General features: G+C 33.5%; 2 protein-coding genes and 1 long non-coding RNA gene across 5 annotated transcripts; 1 reads left to right on the top strand and 2 right to left on the bottom strand.

Annotated features, from left to right (window-relative positions):
• Window positions 1–891: 891 nt before the first annotated feature.
• Window positions 892–4,916, top strand: LOC111284411 (uncharacterized). Of its 2 annotated transcripts, none has more exons than XM_022873079.2 (3): window positions 892–1,142; window positions 1,961–2,316; window positions 2,559–4,916. In XM_022873079.2, exons 2-3 carry the CDS (start codon window positions 1,970–1,972, stop codon window positions 4,846–4,848), a joined length of 2,637 nt encoding a protein of 878 aa, XP_022728814.2. In that variant the 5' UTR covers window positions 892–1,142; window positions 1,961–1,969; the 3' UTR covers window positions 4,849–4,916. The 2 variants fall into 2 exon arrangements, with proteins under 2 accessions (XP_022728814.2, XP_089618663.1); XM_089762537.1 differs by having other exon boundaries at window positions 1,020–1,142; window positions 1,958–2,316.
• A 1,270-nt stretch (window positions 4,917–6,186) lies between these two features.
• LOC149518533 (uncharacterized) lies at window positions 6,187–9,609 on the bottom strand. Of its 2 annotated transcripts, none has more exons than XM_089762538.1 (4): window positions 9,285–9,609; window positions 7,600–7,643; window positions 7,150–7,420; window positions 6,187–6,793 (listed from the first exon to the last, which is right to left on the bottom strand). In XM_089762538.1, exons 1-4 carry the CDS (start codon window positions 9,367–9,369, stop codon window positions 6,504–6,506), a joined length of 690 nt encoding a protein of 229 aa, XP_089618664.1. In that variant the 5' UTR covers window positions 9,370–9,609; the 3' UTR covers window positions 6,187–6,503. The 2 variants fall into 2 exon arrangements, with proteins under 2 accessions (XP_089618664.1, XP_089618665.1); XM_089762539.1 differs by lacking the exon at window positions 9,285–9,609 and adding an exon at window positions 9,147–9,210.
• Window positions 9,610–10,296: 687 nt separating this feature from the next.
• LOC149518532 (uncharacterized) lies at window positions 10,297–12,383 on the bottom strand. Its single transcript, XR_016343346.1, has 2 exons — window positions 12,242–12,383; window positions 10,297–11,365 (listed from the first exon to the last, which is right to left on the bottom strand). It is a non-coding gene; the product is annotated as an uncharacterized LOC149518532 (long non-coding RNA).
• Between the last annotated feature and the right edge of the window lie 4,152 nt (window positions 12,384–16,535).

Raw genomic sequence — 16,535 nt, 5'->3', positions numbered from 1 at the left:
TGAGGTCCTTGGCGTTGGGAGAAAAAATGAAGAGAAGATGGAGAAGGACACAAGTAATTTTAATTATTGGATTTTCGGTAAATGTCATTTTCATTTTTGGTAAGTTCCTAACGTTATAAGATATGCAGTCCAATAATATAATAATATTATGGAATATGCATATTCAGTATATATTTTTATTTATGAAAAAATGTATATCCGATAATAAATAAAGATATGAAAAGATTAAAAATAATTTATTAAAGGTTTATTATGTAATTTCATGTGAAAATACTTTTATAGTAGAGGAGTTCTATTTGCACTCAATTAACTATGTGATATGTTCCAAAAATTCTATTACAAATTTAACCTTTAATAAAATTATTTAAATATCTATTGTTCAATTATATTTTTGTTCTTGACACTCCCTTTTTTTTTTCCCTTCCCAGATTAGCAGTAATTTTCTACTCTTCTTCTTCCCACTAACAAGTTATATTGTTGTTAAAATTTACAATCAAAATTTATAATATTTTATATACTAACAAAATTGAAAGTAAACTTGAAAAAAATAATTACTGCAATAAAAATTTGAGAATGGTATTCAAGTAAGTTGATTTTTTGAAATGAATGTCCAATATCCTTTAAATATTTTTAAAAATTCATTTCTAAAAGTTTTTCAAGTCTTATGAATATTTATTTTAAAAAATTTATAAAAATCTTGGAAAATTTATTTTCGAAAACTTTGAATTGCATTAAAATAACATGTTTAGATATTTTAATAAATTTTAATTTTATGTATGAGATGTGATGAATAAAAAATAAAAATGTTAAAAGTAATGGGATATATTGAATAAATATTAAAGTGCAAATAACAATCATCTTTATAATAAATGGGTGAATTGAGAAAAAATCGTGTAAATAAAAATTTTCTTCGTAATATTATATTTTCCTTAAATTCCAAAACAACCCCTTCAAGTTTATTCTTGTTCCAACCGTAACCCCCAATTTCCATTTTTATTTTTTATTTTCCGTCACACTCTTTTCCTTTACTTCGATAACTCACTCTTCTTTTTCCTAATTGCTCAAAAAAAAAAAAAAAAAAAAACCCACATTTGGGGGTTTCTCTCCTCCTCCTTCTCCAAGCCAACGACTTTCTCAATCTGGTAAATTACCTTTACTCTCTCTGTAAACCTATAATTTTCTCTTTTTAATGCTAATGTCTTTTTTAATTTTATTTTGTTTGCATGCATTAATTAGGTTAATTTATTTAATCATTTTGCATGCACTGGAAATTCTCGAAGATGAGTCGAAAATTTAATTTGGTTTCTTGTTTAGATTGGTGGGTGTTTGTTAATGGTTCTTGCTTTTGATTGGTTTTTACTGATTGGATGATCATGACCGTAGGTCGGGTTGACTTTGATTAAATTGTTCTTTTAGCTGACTAGTAATGGAGGATATTCACCCATTTGGTTTTTGGTAGCTTTTTTCATCTTGGAAATAAGTTTGGATTGATAACCCACTTAGCTGTTTTTTCATCCAATGATAAATTATTAAGAGGGTCCCCCTGCTTTGATGGTTTAAGACAATGTCATGCTCTGATGTTGAGGCTTCAGTAGTGTGAAGCCTTTAAGGAATGTTTGGATGATCAGTCAATTAAAATCTTTGTCTTCCACTTAAGTTGAGAAAGATTGAGCATTGTTGGATTCTTGACTTTAGCTGAATTCCCAACTCTTGTGCATCTGTTGTTTTATAGGGAGACTTGAAATTTTCTATTTATACTTGTAATGTTTGGGTGGATTTCTCCCAAATCTTTCACTTGCCTTGTGCATGGTAGTGATGTAATGATGGTTGTAGGGCATCTACTATTTGTAATGATTTTAAACTTGGCTTGGTAAAAAAGTTTTGTCGTTAAAACATGTAATTTATCTTTTGAGTTTATGTCAAATATTTTTAAATTTTTTGTTCATTTAATTCTCAGAAGTGATTTAGAATGGTGCGGGGGAAGCTGATCTTGATTTGCCAGTCTGGTGGTAAATTTGTGACAAAAGATGATGGATCCTTGTCATATGCTGGAGGAGAGGCACATGCCTTAGATATCAGTCCTGAGACAGTATTTGATGATCTCAAATACAAATTAGCTGAAACATGTAACTTGGATTATAAATCTTTGTCCATCAAGTATTTTCTCCCCAGAAATAGGAGAACTCTTATTACCTTGTCTAATGACAAAGACCTAAAAAGGATGTATGATTTTCATGGGGACTCAGTGACTGCAGATGTTTTCCTTACAGGGAGAGAAGGCTTTGATCCTGTAGCTTTTGACATGCATGCTAACAGGTAATATCTCTCTACCTGCAATTATTAGTATCTTCTAGAATTTTTTGTTGTTGTAGCTATATTTAGTCACATTACAATATAGGGAATTGCATTGTCATTGTATCAGCTAGCAAGATGAGAATGAGCTGAAATGGTCCTTTTTCTTTGATGAATGTGAATGTGCATCAGTATTGTTGTGCATAGTGGTTAATCGTGGAAATTGCAAAATGTGAAGTTGCATTAAGATTAGTCATCGCTCGCAGGCAAAGTGGCATAAAACTAGCCGAATCTGTGACTGCCACTGTCGTTTCTCGAGCTGCTGCCACTAATCCTTCTAGTTCCAAAGTAGCTCCCTCTGCTATTGGCCTGAAGGATGTTCCCGTTGCTATAGCAACCACTTTTGACTCTGTAATGGCTTTCAACGCAACAATCCGAAGCCCAACCAGAGCAGCAATTGCCTCAAAACGCTCTGCTGTCCGTAGCATTGGTGATGGTCTTTTTGAGGTTAGCATTGCTGATGCAACTGCCCATAGCACAGATACAATTGATATGAGTGCTTCTCCTGCTGATACTGTAAAGAAACGGAGGCGTACTGCATCCTGGAAAAGTGGTGCAAATGGTCTTACTATTGTGACTGTTGCTGACAATCTTGAGGAGATGCGAAATACTACATCCCAGAAAAAGAATGCCAGGAATCGCAAGCCCACTGCATTAGCTGATAACACAGAGCAACTTATTGAACCCTGGATAGATAATGCTGATTTTGACTTTGCACCCCGTGACTCTAATGAAGGTTCACCTGGGAAACTGGTTGCCTCATGGAAAAATGGCATTACTGGTGAAGGCCAGGATTTTAAAAGTGTGGCAGAATTTCGTGATGCTTTACAGAAATATGCCATTGCACATCGCTTTGCATATAAATTAAGAAAGAATGATACTAATCGTGCTAGTGGCGTATGTGCAGCAGAAGGTTGTCCTTGGAGGATTCACGCATCTTGGGTCCCATCTGCCTGTGTGTTTAGGATTAAAAAATTACATAGATCACATACATGTGGTGGGGAATCTTGGAAGACTGCTACTCCGGCAAAAAATTGGTTGGTGAATATTATAAAGGATAGGTTAAGAGATAGCCCACGTCACAAACCAAAAGAAATTGCCAATTGCATTCTTCGTGATTTTGGGCTTGAGCTGAACTATACACAAGTATGGCGTGGAATTGAATATGCTCGGCAGCAACTTCAGGGTTCATACAAAGAGGCGTATGGTCAGTTGCCTTGGTACTGTGATAAGATAGAAGAGGCTAATCCTGGTAGCATATTGAAGCTTCTCATTGGAGATGATAGAAAATTTCAGCATCTTTTTCTATCCTTTCATGCTACAATTTGTGGTTTCCAAAATGGTTGTCGTCCGCTTCTGTTCCTTGAGGCCATCCCTTTGAAATCAAAATTCCATGAAATTTTGCTCACAGCCACTGCACTAGATGGTGATGATGGGATTTTCCCTGTTGCATTTGCTCTAGTAGATATTGAGAATGATGACAGTTGGCATTGGTTTTTGGAGCAGTTGAAATCTGCGGTGTCAACTTCTCGTTCTATAACCTTTGTCTCTGATAGAGATAAGGGATTAACGAAGCATGTGCTGGAAATATTTGAGAATGCTCACCATGGTTACTCGATATACTACTTGATGGACAGCTTCATACAAAACTTGAAGGGTCCATTCCATGGAGAAGGGAGGGCTTCATTGCCTGGAAGTTTCTTAGCTGCAGCCAAAGCAGTCCGACTTGATGGGTTTAGGATGTATACTGAGCAAATTAAACGGGTTTCTTTAAATGCTTATGATTGGATCATGCAGAATGAGCCTGAATACTGGGCAAATGCATTTTTCAAGGGTGAGCACTTTAATCACATAACACTTGACATTGCAGAGTCATATGCTAAGTGGATAGAGGAAGCACGAGAACTTCCCATCATACCAAAGGTAGAATTACTAAGATGTAAAATAATGGAGTTAATGAATGGTCGTCGAATGGAATCAGGTAAGTGGTCCACAAAACTTACTCCATCTAAGCAGGAGAAGGTACAGGAAGAATGTGCAAAAGCATGTGGCCTCAAAGTATTATTCTCATCTGAGACCCTATTTGAAGTTCATGATAATTCCATTAACGTTGTGGATATTGATAAACGACACTGCAGTTGTGCGATGTGGGAATCATTTGGGCTTCCTTGCCGTCATGCTATTGCCGTCTTTAACTGCACAAGAAGGAGCGTATATGATTACTGTTCAAAATACTTTACAGCTGATAGCTTCCGATCAGCATACTCTGAAAGCATAAACCCTGCTTCGACCATTGTTCAGCCCAGTGGAAATGAAAAGGATCCCTTAGAAAATGACAAGCAGATGCAGATTATGCCTCCATGCATCTCACGGCCATTAGGCCAACAGAAGAAATTAAGAAGAACCAAAAGCCAGGGAATTATCAGAAGATCAGTCTGTTGCACTAGGTGTAAGGGAGTCGGGCATAATAAGGCTACATGCAAGGAAACCTTATAGATACACACGTATCACGCTGTATAGCTTTTATGGATAGATACTTCAATAAGATTATTTCCACTTACTCTTGAGTAGCAATCTCGATGACATCTGCATTTGCATACACCATGACTGACGTGTCTTGTTATTAAAAAAGTTGCATTAATGTATTAAGGCTAAATTAGTTAAGACTTTGTTCCAATCTTATCATTATTACTAAAACCCATTTTGAAGAGTTAAAAGACATCTAGTAGCGAGTTTTAACTGTTTCTATGGATTCTGCTATGATTAATAAGCAGCATTTAACTGGGTTGCCTTACTACTAAGCCGTTCTCAGTCATCAATGCCACTGTGCTACACTCCTGAAATCCGCCACTCTTTGCATGAGGTAAAGCAATAGTCACAGACAGACAGATACTGCACACACTCTTTGTTACCGAATACCAATATTTTTTTTATTCAACAATGTCAGAGATTGAATTTTGATCCGTACATTACATTACCAGCAAACCGACTATCTAGCCAAGGCCAGTCTCTTCTTTTTATCGATCAACAAACCCTCCTTTTTTAAACCATCCCAATTAAAAATGGATTTTGGACCTAAAAAATTCTGGGATTGGTATATTTTATTTTTTGTTTAATATCTACAAAGAAAGTCTTAGTAGTAAACAATCCAGGATTTTTTTGGGGTATATTTTACCTGAAAATTTTTTTTATTATAATATAATAACTATTCAATCACAGATCAAAATTACATAAGAGCCTACCATTTATAAATGTGATTCAATATAAAATTTTCATAAATCTCACAAAATTCTGAAATATGATTAGTTAATTATATTATAATAATTATAGATGATTTTTTTTTTATCTTCACGTGCTCTTATAACAAAAAGGTATGCAATTTTTGTTAAAAATACTATTCTTGTTCTAATTTTTCAACATTATTTTAAATCCCTTAATAAATTATTTCATTCCTTCCTTTTCTTTTTTATTTATTTATTAAATTTAATAATCAATCATGAATAATATTTTCATTTATTAAATATAACAAACAATCACAAATAATATTTCAAAATTCATTAATTAAACAAACAGCTCACAAACATAACAAAATTCATTCATATTCCTCGGTTCATTTCCATCCCTAAAAGTTATATTATTTCATTATATTAGTTGTACTTTTATGGTTTCTCAACTATAATGGCAAAGTGCAATTTTGTCCTAAATTCTAGGTTCATGAAGGCAGTCTAGGAACAAATTTTGTTGGACAAAACCAAAGCTAAGTATGTGATCAGAACCTCATTTTGAGAAGGAAGGGCAAACAAAATAATGCAAAATTTTAAGACAACCCCAACATGAGAACAGCAAGAATTTAAAGATAACTCCACCCAAAGTAAAAGGCCCTTTAAGAAAACCGATCCTGCTCCTCCGTGCCTGCCAAGTTAAAAAGGTTCAAGGTACGGGCAGAGCATTTTCAAGCCTTCACGGCTTCAACTAGCTTTAATTTAGCAATACAATGCATGGTTAAGATACTAATCCGTAAAGCTTCAGCTTAGATCATAACAGCCTACATTTATGCCCCAATTAAGTATGTCCTATACTTCAGTATCATATATATAAATGTGTCGACATCTGTATGAACAATCACTTCTTTCTGCTAGAAAGTAAAAGCATCAAACTTGTGATGGTGAACCTGAACATAGAAGACATGGCGGGTCACGCCTATCCTCAAGACTTGTTCTTCCTTCCAAACAATCTGCATGATATACATGCCCACAAACTAGAACTGCCACAACAGAGAATTCACCAGAAGCCAGCATATTTCCGAGAAAATAAGGTTTCCGTCTCAAATGCTTCTGACATAAGCCACAAATCATCTTCACCTTGTCAGGTGATACTGCATCCATCACCAGCGAACTAGACCTAATCCTTTCTGGCCTGCCAAATGCATTTTCCCTACCATCTGCAAAAGTTGGAACACTGAAGTCAACATGGCAAACCATATGGAGAGGACATTGAAATTTCTAAATTTAAGCTACAAAAGAGGCTGAGACTGAAACTAACATCAATGAAGTCAAACTAACACCACTTCTTTTGAAGCTCAAATAATCCAATTCTTTAATTCTCTAAACAAAGAAAAAACACAACTTCCTTAATTTTGCCAAGAGTTTGTTTTCATGTTAAGTTGGCTATCAGTCCTAGTATCTTGTTTTACCATTCATGTAATGATCTTGATGATATAAAAATTCATTTCCCACCGTCACATGCTATGGAACAAACAGATGCTTTGCATGAAAACCAATAAAAGATGCTCACAACCTGCATGGCGTCCAGACTCTGGGTTGTATTGAGTAAACTTGAAGGATAATCTCTCCTCATGTAAAGGACTAATCTTGCCACGAGATGTTGAAGGATTAGCAAGGCTGCCAGAGTTTCGGCGTGAGTAGTGATGGCCATGGTAATGGCGTGATCGTTTTAAAAATATTGAACGCCCAAGATTGTAATGGCGCTGAGCAGCAGAAGAGTTGGAATTAAGTAGCTTCACAGAACTATCTCCAACATCCGTTCCAGCATCCAAATTCAAAGAATGCTATAAATGAAAGAGAAAAAAAAATCAAAGAAACAATGCAGACCATTCAGTTGACAAAGAGATGGAGGAGCAAAAGCAGAGAGATATCTAAGAACTATGACATCCCCAATTTTCCGATCATCAATTTTAGAAATCAGAGAAAGAACAACTTCAAAATTGAATCAGGAAAAGAACAAAACCTCTTTGGATAATAACTCTGTTCCTGATGAGCACGGCATGTCCTCTGCAATATTGAATAAAAAGCACAATGATTATTGACATTCTAATTGCTTACATTAAAATGGGGGAGAACTCTTAGCTATTTCACAATATTAGATTATTAAGCTCAAGATAAACCGATCCATTGCGTGAACATATTGAGACTAAGATGATCACCAAAATCTCATCATGACCACATCAAGTAGCAGAACTATGTTAAACCAAAATAGGGATAACAAATCAGAAATAAATGTAGCAAATTGCAAAAAAAAAAAAAAAAAAAAAACCTAATGCATACAAATGGTACACTTAAAAGGCAAGTAAAAATATAAATAGAAAAAAAAAAGAAGAGAGTATTACAGTTTCCTTTCTAACCCAAACAGGTGCACATGAACTTAATAACATATATAGAAGGCCTAAAGGTAGAAGAATAAAAAATTGAGGTTCACTTGGTCATTATTCAAATTTGCTGATACTGTAAGGAGGATGGTCAAGCACAAAAGCTTGCTACATTCAGGGGTCTTCAAAATGCTTATGTGATATCATATACAGACAGACTCTCAATCTAGAAGTCCTGCATTCGGTAATAATATATCAAACAGCTTGAAAGGCATGCACGAACCTAGATTTCCAATCAAATAAAATCAGAGCACAAAACTGACAAAAAGAATATGTACATAATTAAGCATAGACTACATCAAAAGTAAAAAAAATGGTAGACTGCAAAACAGTTTAAGCTATTGTAATCTATATAATTTCATTAACCGTCCTTGCCAATAAATGTTAAGATTTGTTATAGCTACAATAACATGCAAACTTCGCAATATTTTTCAACAGAATTCTCTAAGTTCCACAATGACAAGTAGGCTCGTATGATCAAAATACAAAATAATATGGTCATGACATAAAAAGGGCAAAGAAGCCAGACTAAGCTCTGTCCTTTAAAACATTCTAGATGATGCAACAGACATGAAAGATTATTAAAAAAAGGTTTGAAAGAAGACTGTCAGCAATTAATCCACCTGCCTTCTCTCACATAATTTAAAATTTTCCATTTTATTCAGATACTGTTGCCCTTGTTTCTGATATCAAGTTCTAATCATTAAAGCTCCCTAAAAGCCAAAAACCTATACCAACAAAACTAACCACGCAAGGGACTGCATTCTCTTGAAATACAAGCATCTCTTCAAATCTCATATTCTATAGAATCCCACAAATTTATTAAAGACCTGATATCAAATATTCACAAGAAAACACCAAAAACAACCTTTCCCATTACCAATGAGCAAAAACCTTAGCTTCAATTGGCAATTCAAGAAAATTAAAACCAAGAGAAATCAACAGAGAAAACAAAAAGTAATCCCCACTTATTAACAAAATGACCCAGATAAAATATTGAGGAAAAAAGTGCCCACAAAAAATTAAAATTTTCAACAAACCTGAAAACCCAAGTTCTTTTTCTTGAACAAAAATTATTAACAAAATTTTTAAAAAAAAAAAAGGGAAGAAAAATCAAGAAGTGGCATACCAAAATTTAATTCTGTTCCTAAGAATTATTGCAGCGAACTCTAACAAAATTGGGCAACATTTTTCATGTACCCGAAACTAAAAAAAAAAAAAAAAGCTTCAAACTTTATTGAAACAATAAATAGAAAAAGAAACGTACCCGAAGAAGAAGGAAGGTCGAGATTATTATTATTATTATTATTATTATTATTATTATGTTGGGAACTTCTCTTCCTCTTGCCCATTATAATCAGTTAATTGATACAGAAGAGAAAGAAACAAAATATAGTAAATTGTCCAAAATTAAAAGACACAGAAATTTTATTGAGAACATTCAACGGCCAACAAAACCATAACCCCAAAAGCCCTTCTTTTTTTGAGGAATTTTGGGTTTTGAGAACTGTGCGGATAGTAAGATTTTTAGAGACAACAGCACAGCAGTTTCGTTTTGGGTTTTTTTTTTTTTTTTTTTAATGTTGTTGTTTCTTTCCTCAGATGAGAGGAAAATATAAGAGGAACGACAGATCATTAGACCAAAAAAAAAGGTTCGAACACGTGTCAGTTGCTGACTCCCAACTCAACAATTTCTAAGATGAATTTTGAAAAAATTACATCCATAATAATACATAGCTTATTTTCAGGGTTAGTTTGCTCATTTGGAAAGCACGAGATCTTAGGATCACAGTACCATTGCTGTTATACAGCCCCAAATTTATATTCATTTGATAAGAATAAACCGTCTTTGAGCTCCAAAGGTTTAATGGTTAAATTAGCAGCATAGTTATTTATTATTAGAAGAATGTGTTTAAAAAGTGTCAAAATATAAATTATTTTATTATTAATTAGATATTAATTTAAGTGTCAAAATACATATATAAACATTAACTTTATCTAATTATTTTTATTAAATAGTTTATTTAATTAATTAAGATTCATCTTTTTCAATGAAAAAATCTTAAATTTTAATCTTATTGATGATTGTCTATTGAAATTATCTTGAATGTATAATTTTTAATTATTTATCTTAGACTTTTAAATACGACATATCTTATTTTGATTTAAAAAAATATGTAACTTATCTACCTTCAAATTTTTCTTAAAAAAAAAAACTTCACCTAATTATTTTTGTTAATTGTGACAAATTTGAACATCAATTATTGGCTCTTGAAATATAAATTTCTTTTAATTTGAAAAAATACCCCTTTTAAAAAAATTTTAAATAATAAAATAATAAAAACAATACTTAAAATCGGTTTAAAGATCAATTTTATTTGAATAGATTTAATTGAGTGTTTGATCAGCTCTTGACCGATTTAAATATTTCTCCATTTTATGCATTATGATTAAATCGATCCGATTGATTGGATCAGTCCGGTTTTTTTCAACACTCATAGTAAGCATATATTTTAAAAAAAGTGAATTCGAATATTCCATTCCCCGAATTAAAAAGAAACTAAATTTTATTGCAAGACAATGCTCAGAAGGTTCAAAGCAATTAAAATCAAGCCGTCCATTGGGCCTCCAATCCCAATCTGTGCTTTGCTTTGATAACACTTTAAAATTTCGTCTCGTTGTTTCAAAAGTTAGGCGCCCATGAAGCCGGAGAGGTCTGCAATCTGCAACGTAAAAAATATATTGTACGAAGTTTGAACAATTTATGATCATTGGGGATAAAAGGACAGCAAAAATTAAAAAAGTCATGTAAAAAATTACAATTAAACTTTTATTTTTGTGTTTCTTTTTTCCCAAATAGAGAATGATCAATTAGTGCTCTTTTGGATAAAAAGCAATTAAATATACAAAAAAGTATTTTGTTATGAATTAAATATAATAATTCGTGTATTCATATCGTATTTATTTCATATTAAATATGTATAAAATATAAAAATTATCAGATTTATTATGAGTTTGCAAATGAAAGATGATAATAATATTTTAAACAATAAAATAATTAAGAAAGAAATAAAAAGGAGAATTTGATAATATGGAAGCAAACAACACATTGCCACATGCATTTGACATGGCACTTTCATTTTATTCTCTCTCTCCCTCTCATTTTGTTTTTGAGAAAGGAGATTCTGAGAAATTTTCAGGCAAAATGCGAAGAGGATAGCTGCAAAGATGTGGAAGAGATGAGAAGCCATCCTTTTTTTCAAAATTCAATTGCATTGCTTTGCTTGGTTGGAGGCCTAAAACTATGGCCCAAAAGCAACTTTTGTGGCTCCATCCAGATGGAATTTCCTACAAAAGCATCAACTCCTTGTCTTAACTTTCCCAACTTAGAAGTGTCAGATTGTAACACTTAAGTCTTTTTTTTTTTTTTTAAATGCCTATCTAAAGTTTAATGCTTATCTCTTTCATTAGAAAATTTCAGGTATATGATTCAAGTTAAAGTAGTTCAATAGAATGGATATCCACCTAATCATTGACTTCAATTTTAATATCTAACTCATAAGTCACTTTCCTACAACCCTCTTCCCAGGCAAAAAGCAAACCAAATCTCAATGTGTGCAATTCAATCATAGACCCAAATAAAGCTTTAAACTCCACTAATCAAGCACTGATACATGAACGAATCAAACAATCACACTTGCAATCCCAAGATTTTCAAGAGAAATTCCATCCCTATTAATCTTCACCAAATCCACGTCTTAAGGATTATTATATCTTTATTTCTACAATTATATTATTTTAGTAAATTATAATAATATTGCTGGTAACAATCTACCATGTGAACGTATCCATAACGGCAGTAAAAAATTATGAATGTGGTTGCCGACATCAATGTTAAAAAACAATTATCAAAGACTACGAAATCCTCTTTCTGATCCCCTCATGTTTGCTGAATTTTTTAACGTCTACAAAGGGTCGTGTCCAAAGCACCAAAGAGTATTTGTTCATTTTAAACAATATATATATATAATATTGCTTTTTTTAGTTCAACATCATTTTCATTTCGTGCTATATGTTCTGCTATACCTTAAATTATTTCCTAGCTAAGGAGCAGTTGCGTGCACCATTTTTCCAATTCAAATAGTAGCAAAACACATCGGACATTTCTGCTTTTTTGTTAATCTTTTTCCTATTGAATAAAAAAAAAACAGATTGACAACTTACCTGAATGCCATAATAATTCACTTTGAATGGATGCATCTGTCGTTGGTTTATCAGCTGGCATGGATTGAGTTGAGAATGTTGTTTCAGAATATATACTATTTCTACAGTGAATCTGACATTTGCCCAAAAGAGTTCGTGCCATGCGCTTGGCTAGCTGTGATAAGACTCAGTGATCATTTAGGCTAATATATAGGCTGGCTGGCCCTTACTCTAGGAGGGAGTTGGCATCCTACAATAATAAGACCAAGATACCGCAGAAAAAATGCCAAATCTTGAAGCATCCTCTTGGTAACTTGGGTTAACGTATGTCAGTAAAGATAATTTTAAGCCTGCAATATTTTGGTGGTTCGAATTTAAACATCAAGTAAGTGAGATCTCGAGTTCTAATTTTGAGATTGAACAATTTGTATCTTTAATTGTGTAACGCAAGCTTTAATATATTTTCAAAGACGATTTACATTATTTGTGTATAAATATTTTTAATTTGCAGAATAACCCAACTATATTCAAATTTTCACCTGTCACGTAGATAAGAAACGAAGAAGTACTTGCAATGGAGAAAAAAGAAAAAGATGGAAACTCCACATTAACGACATTGAAGAGCATCGCCCTTTTTCTTTTTTCAGCCATGGGAAAAAGTTGTAAGTGCTTTAAAACCATCAAGTATTTGTACTTTTACTGAAGACCTGCATCAGAATGGGCAGTGGGCCTCATTTTTTAGGCAATCGAATGTACCTTTTAATAATTCGCACAAGAGATAAGTCTAAAAACATAGCTAGCCACCAGCCAAAGTATCAGCAAAGGAACAGAAACGTGACGCGAAAAAAGGCCTGGCCAGCTTTAATACGGCACAAAGAGAAAGACGAGGTCCATTCTTATCTCTATCTCATGCAAAGGTATCTCTATCTCATGCAAAGAGTAAGCCTTAAATTTCACGTTCAAACAAAAAGCACTTGGCTCCTACTGATTTAATTTTCCCCAGTTTCTAATTTACTCTGCTCTAGCTAAATGTTTAGGATATCTCCGGGTGAGCGATCTTAAAGAGAACGTATTTTCTCATATCCACTTAATATATTTAGAGATTTATTAACAAAATATTTTTTATAAGTATTACATTAAAAAAAAAATTGATAGAGAAAATTTATGTAAAATTTTTTTAAAATATTACTTTAATCCATAAGTTCTTTTAAAACATTCTAGTTATAATTATTTGTCTTTTGTCTTTTAAAAGAGATTTGTTAATCATCCCATGTAGGCACATGGCACTGCCAATAATCAGTCATAGATATATACAATATCCTACTTTCATATGTAGTATTTCTGAAATGGTTGGCAAAAGAATCACCAAATATTAGCCAAAAAATAGGCTGACTATCATGAGCTAATCTTGTATAGGGTCATGATCGAGATTTAGGTTACCATGAGCCATCCATGTATAAGGTCATGGTCGGGTAGATCTCTTGTGTTAGGAAAAGTGTCCCCATTTCAAACATTGTAACGGTTACTGGTAGCATAGCTCTAAAATCTCTAAGATTTTTTAGGGGGTGAGCCGACAGCGTAGTGTTGGGCTGTCTCACCGGGTGCTATGCGAGCTTAGGCCACCCACCAAGGGCTGCCTCCTGGCCCTGGTGATGGTGGGAGATCCCAATGTATGATTCTCGTTTATAATAAAATTTACCTCGATTGAATGCCCGATTGTTGCCTCGATGCGTTTCTTTCTTTCTCGATGTGGATGTGCCTTGTTGTGTGTGTATGCTTGAGATTGACCTCGATATATTGTATTTTATTGTGAATACTTGGGACTAACTGTCATAACGTCTAGATCCGGGGATCTATCGCTAGACATTGACTTTAGGGAGTCGCCACCAATCTTTTTTATCTAGGTGCGATTGGCCACCTAAGGAATCTGTCCTTTTAGGGAACACCTAAGTTTAAGGGCCCCTAAAAGAATAAGTTCGGGTCTACAAACCAGAACAAGGTTCGGGAGTTCGGTTACGTGTGAGGAAGGTTATAGCACCCTCACAACGCCCATCAAAATATGGTACCAGCTGAAATTTGTGTTATCCAAAAGCCTTAAAATTTTACCAAGTAGTTAATTATTGAAAATTATTCTCAATTGACTCTAATACTTTTAGCAGAAAATTGAGAAAATTCCCTCACCTCAGGAGTATGCAAGAAAAACTACTGTTTCACTTATAGAGGCTCCGTCGTCGGATTATTTAAAGAAAAAAACAAAATCAAAATTAAGATAGAAAGGAAGGAAATAATGATTTTTTTTTGTAGGAAAAATTGATACTTTCAACTTTTTCCCAAAAATATTTTTTGCAAATTTCGATTTTCAAGGAAAATTGATACTTTCAACTTTTCCCCAAAAATATTTTTTTTTTGAAATTTATTTTTCTTTTAAGGAAAATTGATACTTTCAACTTTTCCCTAAAAATATTTTTTTTTGAAATTTATTTCTGAGGAAAATTGATACTTTCAACTTTTCCCCAAAAATATTTTTTGAAAATTTATTTCTAAGGAAAATTGATACTTTCAACTTTTCCCTAAAAATATTTTTTTTTTGGAAATTTATTTTTCTTTTAAGGAAAATTGATACTTTCAACTTTTCCCTAAAAATATTTTTTTTTAGAATTTTTTATTCTTATTTAAAGAAAATAAAATAATAAAAAATAATAAAAATAAATAAAAAGAATATTACATAAACCTAATCTAATAAATAAAAAATAAAATAAACAAATAAACAAAGAAAAGAAAAAAAAAAAAAAACCTGGAGCGGCTCGGATCGCGGCTCGGCTCAAAGAAGAGAAAACGGCTCGGGGGGAGCGGCTTGGAGGCTTGGCTCGGCTCGGCTCGGCTCGGAGGGGGCTGGCACGCCCGGGTCAGAAAGCGGGTCGACGTCCGGGTCGGGTCGAGTCGGGTTCGGCAAAACGCGCCGATCCTCTGGGTTACTTAAGGCCAAAACGACGTCGTTTTGGGAGGGTATAAAAGGCAATCACCTTTATTTTTTCGGCAGAACGCTCCTCCCTCTTTCTCTCTTCTTCCCTTTTCCTCTCCCTTCTCTCTAAAAACTGAAGAACACCGGTGTCGAATTCTGGAAAATTTCATCGGAATCTGAAAATTGCACCGAAAGTTGGCCGGAAGATCACCGGTTTCTGGGAATCTTCGTCGAAAACTGGGCTGGTCGCCGAAAACTTCAATGTTCGCCGAAATTGTTGCCGGAAAATTCAAATTTCGCCGGAATTTTCGTCGGAATATGAAAATTTCCCATAAATTTCCAGAAAAATTTTTCGCCAAAAATCTCTAAAAATTTTTTCTCACTCCCAGAACACTCCTAAACTTTTCCTAGCTTCCTATACGCCTCCTTTTCTCTCAAATCAGTAGCTTTGCTTACTGTTTTCTCTCTGTTTCAGTCTACCACAGGGGTCCTTTATATAGGGATTGATCAGGAGTTTCTGATCAATCCCAATTCCCCTTTGGACGGGAATTCAATCTTTCAATCCAGTCTGGACTCTTCTGATTGAATTCCCACTCCCAGTGGGATTCTTCAACTTTCAATCCTAGCCCTCCAAAATAAAAATAAAAAAAAACTAGATAATTAGAAAAGATAAATCAGAAGATATTATAGGATAAAAATAATAATAAAAAAAATCAGATATATAATTAGATAAGTAAAAATACAAAAATAAATAAAATAAAAAAGATAAAAAAATATATATATATACATATTAGTAATAATACATAAATAATAAAATACACATAAATATTAAAAAATAAATAAATATATACATATATTAATACATAATAATAATAATAAATAATACAATACATAAAATACAAAAGAAGAAGAAAAAAAATACAAGATAAAATTGAATTGGGCTTACCCATTTGGGCCAGGCCCAATTGATCTGGGCCTGGACCCAATTGGGTGTCTACAGCTGCCCCTCTTTGCACATTTTCTGTGAAACAGAAATTACGCAAAGACGTAGACACCCAATCAAGACTCAACTCAACATTTTTTGGTTTTTTTGTTTTTTTTGTTTGTTTTTTTTTTTTTACCAAAGCTCCTCTAAACAGAGGCACCACGACTTTTAAAAAGTAAATTGCTCCTCTAAACAGAGGCAACGAACTTGGAAAAGTAAATTGCTCCTCTAAACAGAGGCACCACGACTTTTAAAAAGTAAATTGCTCCTCTAAACAGAGGCAACGAAACTTTGAAAGTAAATTGCTCCTCTAAACAGAGGCACCACGACTTTGGAAAGTAAATTGCTCCTCTAAACAGAGGTACCAC

Source organism: Durio zibethinus, chromosome 6 (genome assembly GCF_047325235.1).
Source record: "Durio zibethinus cultivar Kanyao isolate XHJ-2024 chromosome 6, ASM4732523v1, whole genome shotgun sequence".
NCBI lineage: Eukaryota > Viridiplantae > Streptophyta > Magnoliopsida > Malvales > Malvaceae > Durio > Durio zibethinus.
This window is presented reverse-complemented; position numbering and strand designations above follow the sequence as displayed.

Coding starts and splice junctions, on each gene's coding strand:
- LOC111284411 (XM_022873079.2), top strand. CDS start 1,970: ATGGTGCGGGGGAAGCTGATCTTGATTTGCCAGTCTGGTGGTAAATTT. Junction 2,317..2,558: donor TTTGACATGCATGCTAACAG/GTAATATCTCTC, acceptor CATCGCTCGCAG/GCAAAGTGGCATAAAACTAG.
- LOC149518533 (XM_089762538.1), bottom strand. CDS start 9,369: ATGGGCAAGAGGAAGAGAAGTTCCCAACATAATAATAATAATAATAAT. Junction 7,644..9,284: donor CGACCTTCCTTCTTCTTCGG/GTACGTTTCTTT, acceptor TCAATATTGCAG/AGGACATGCCGTGCTCATCA. Junction 7,421..7,599: donor CAGAGTTATTATCCAAAGAG/GTTTTGTTCTTT, acceptor TTTCATTTATAG/CATTCTTTGAATTTGGATGC.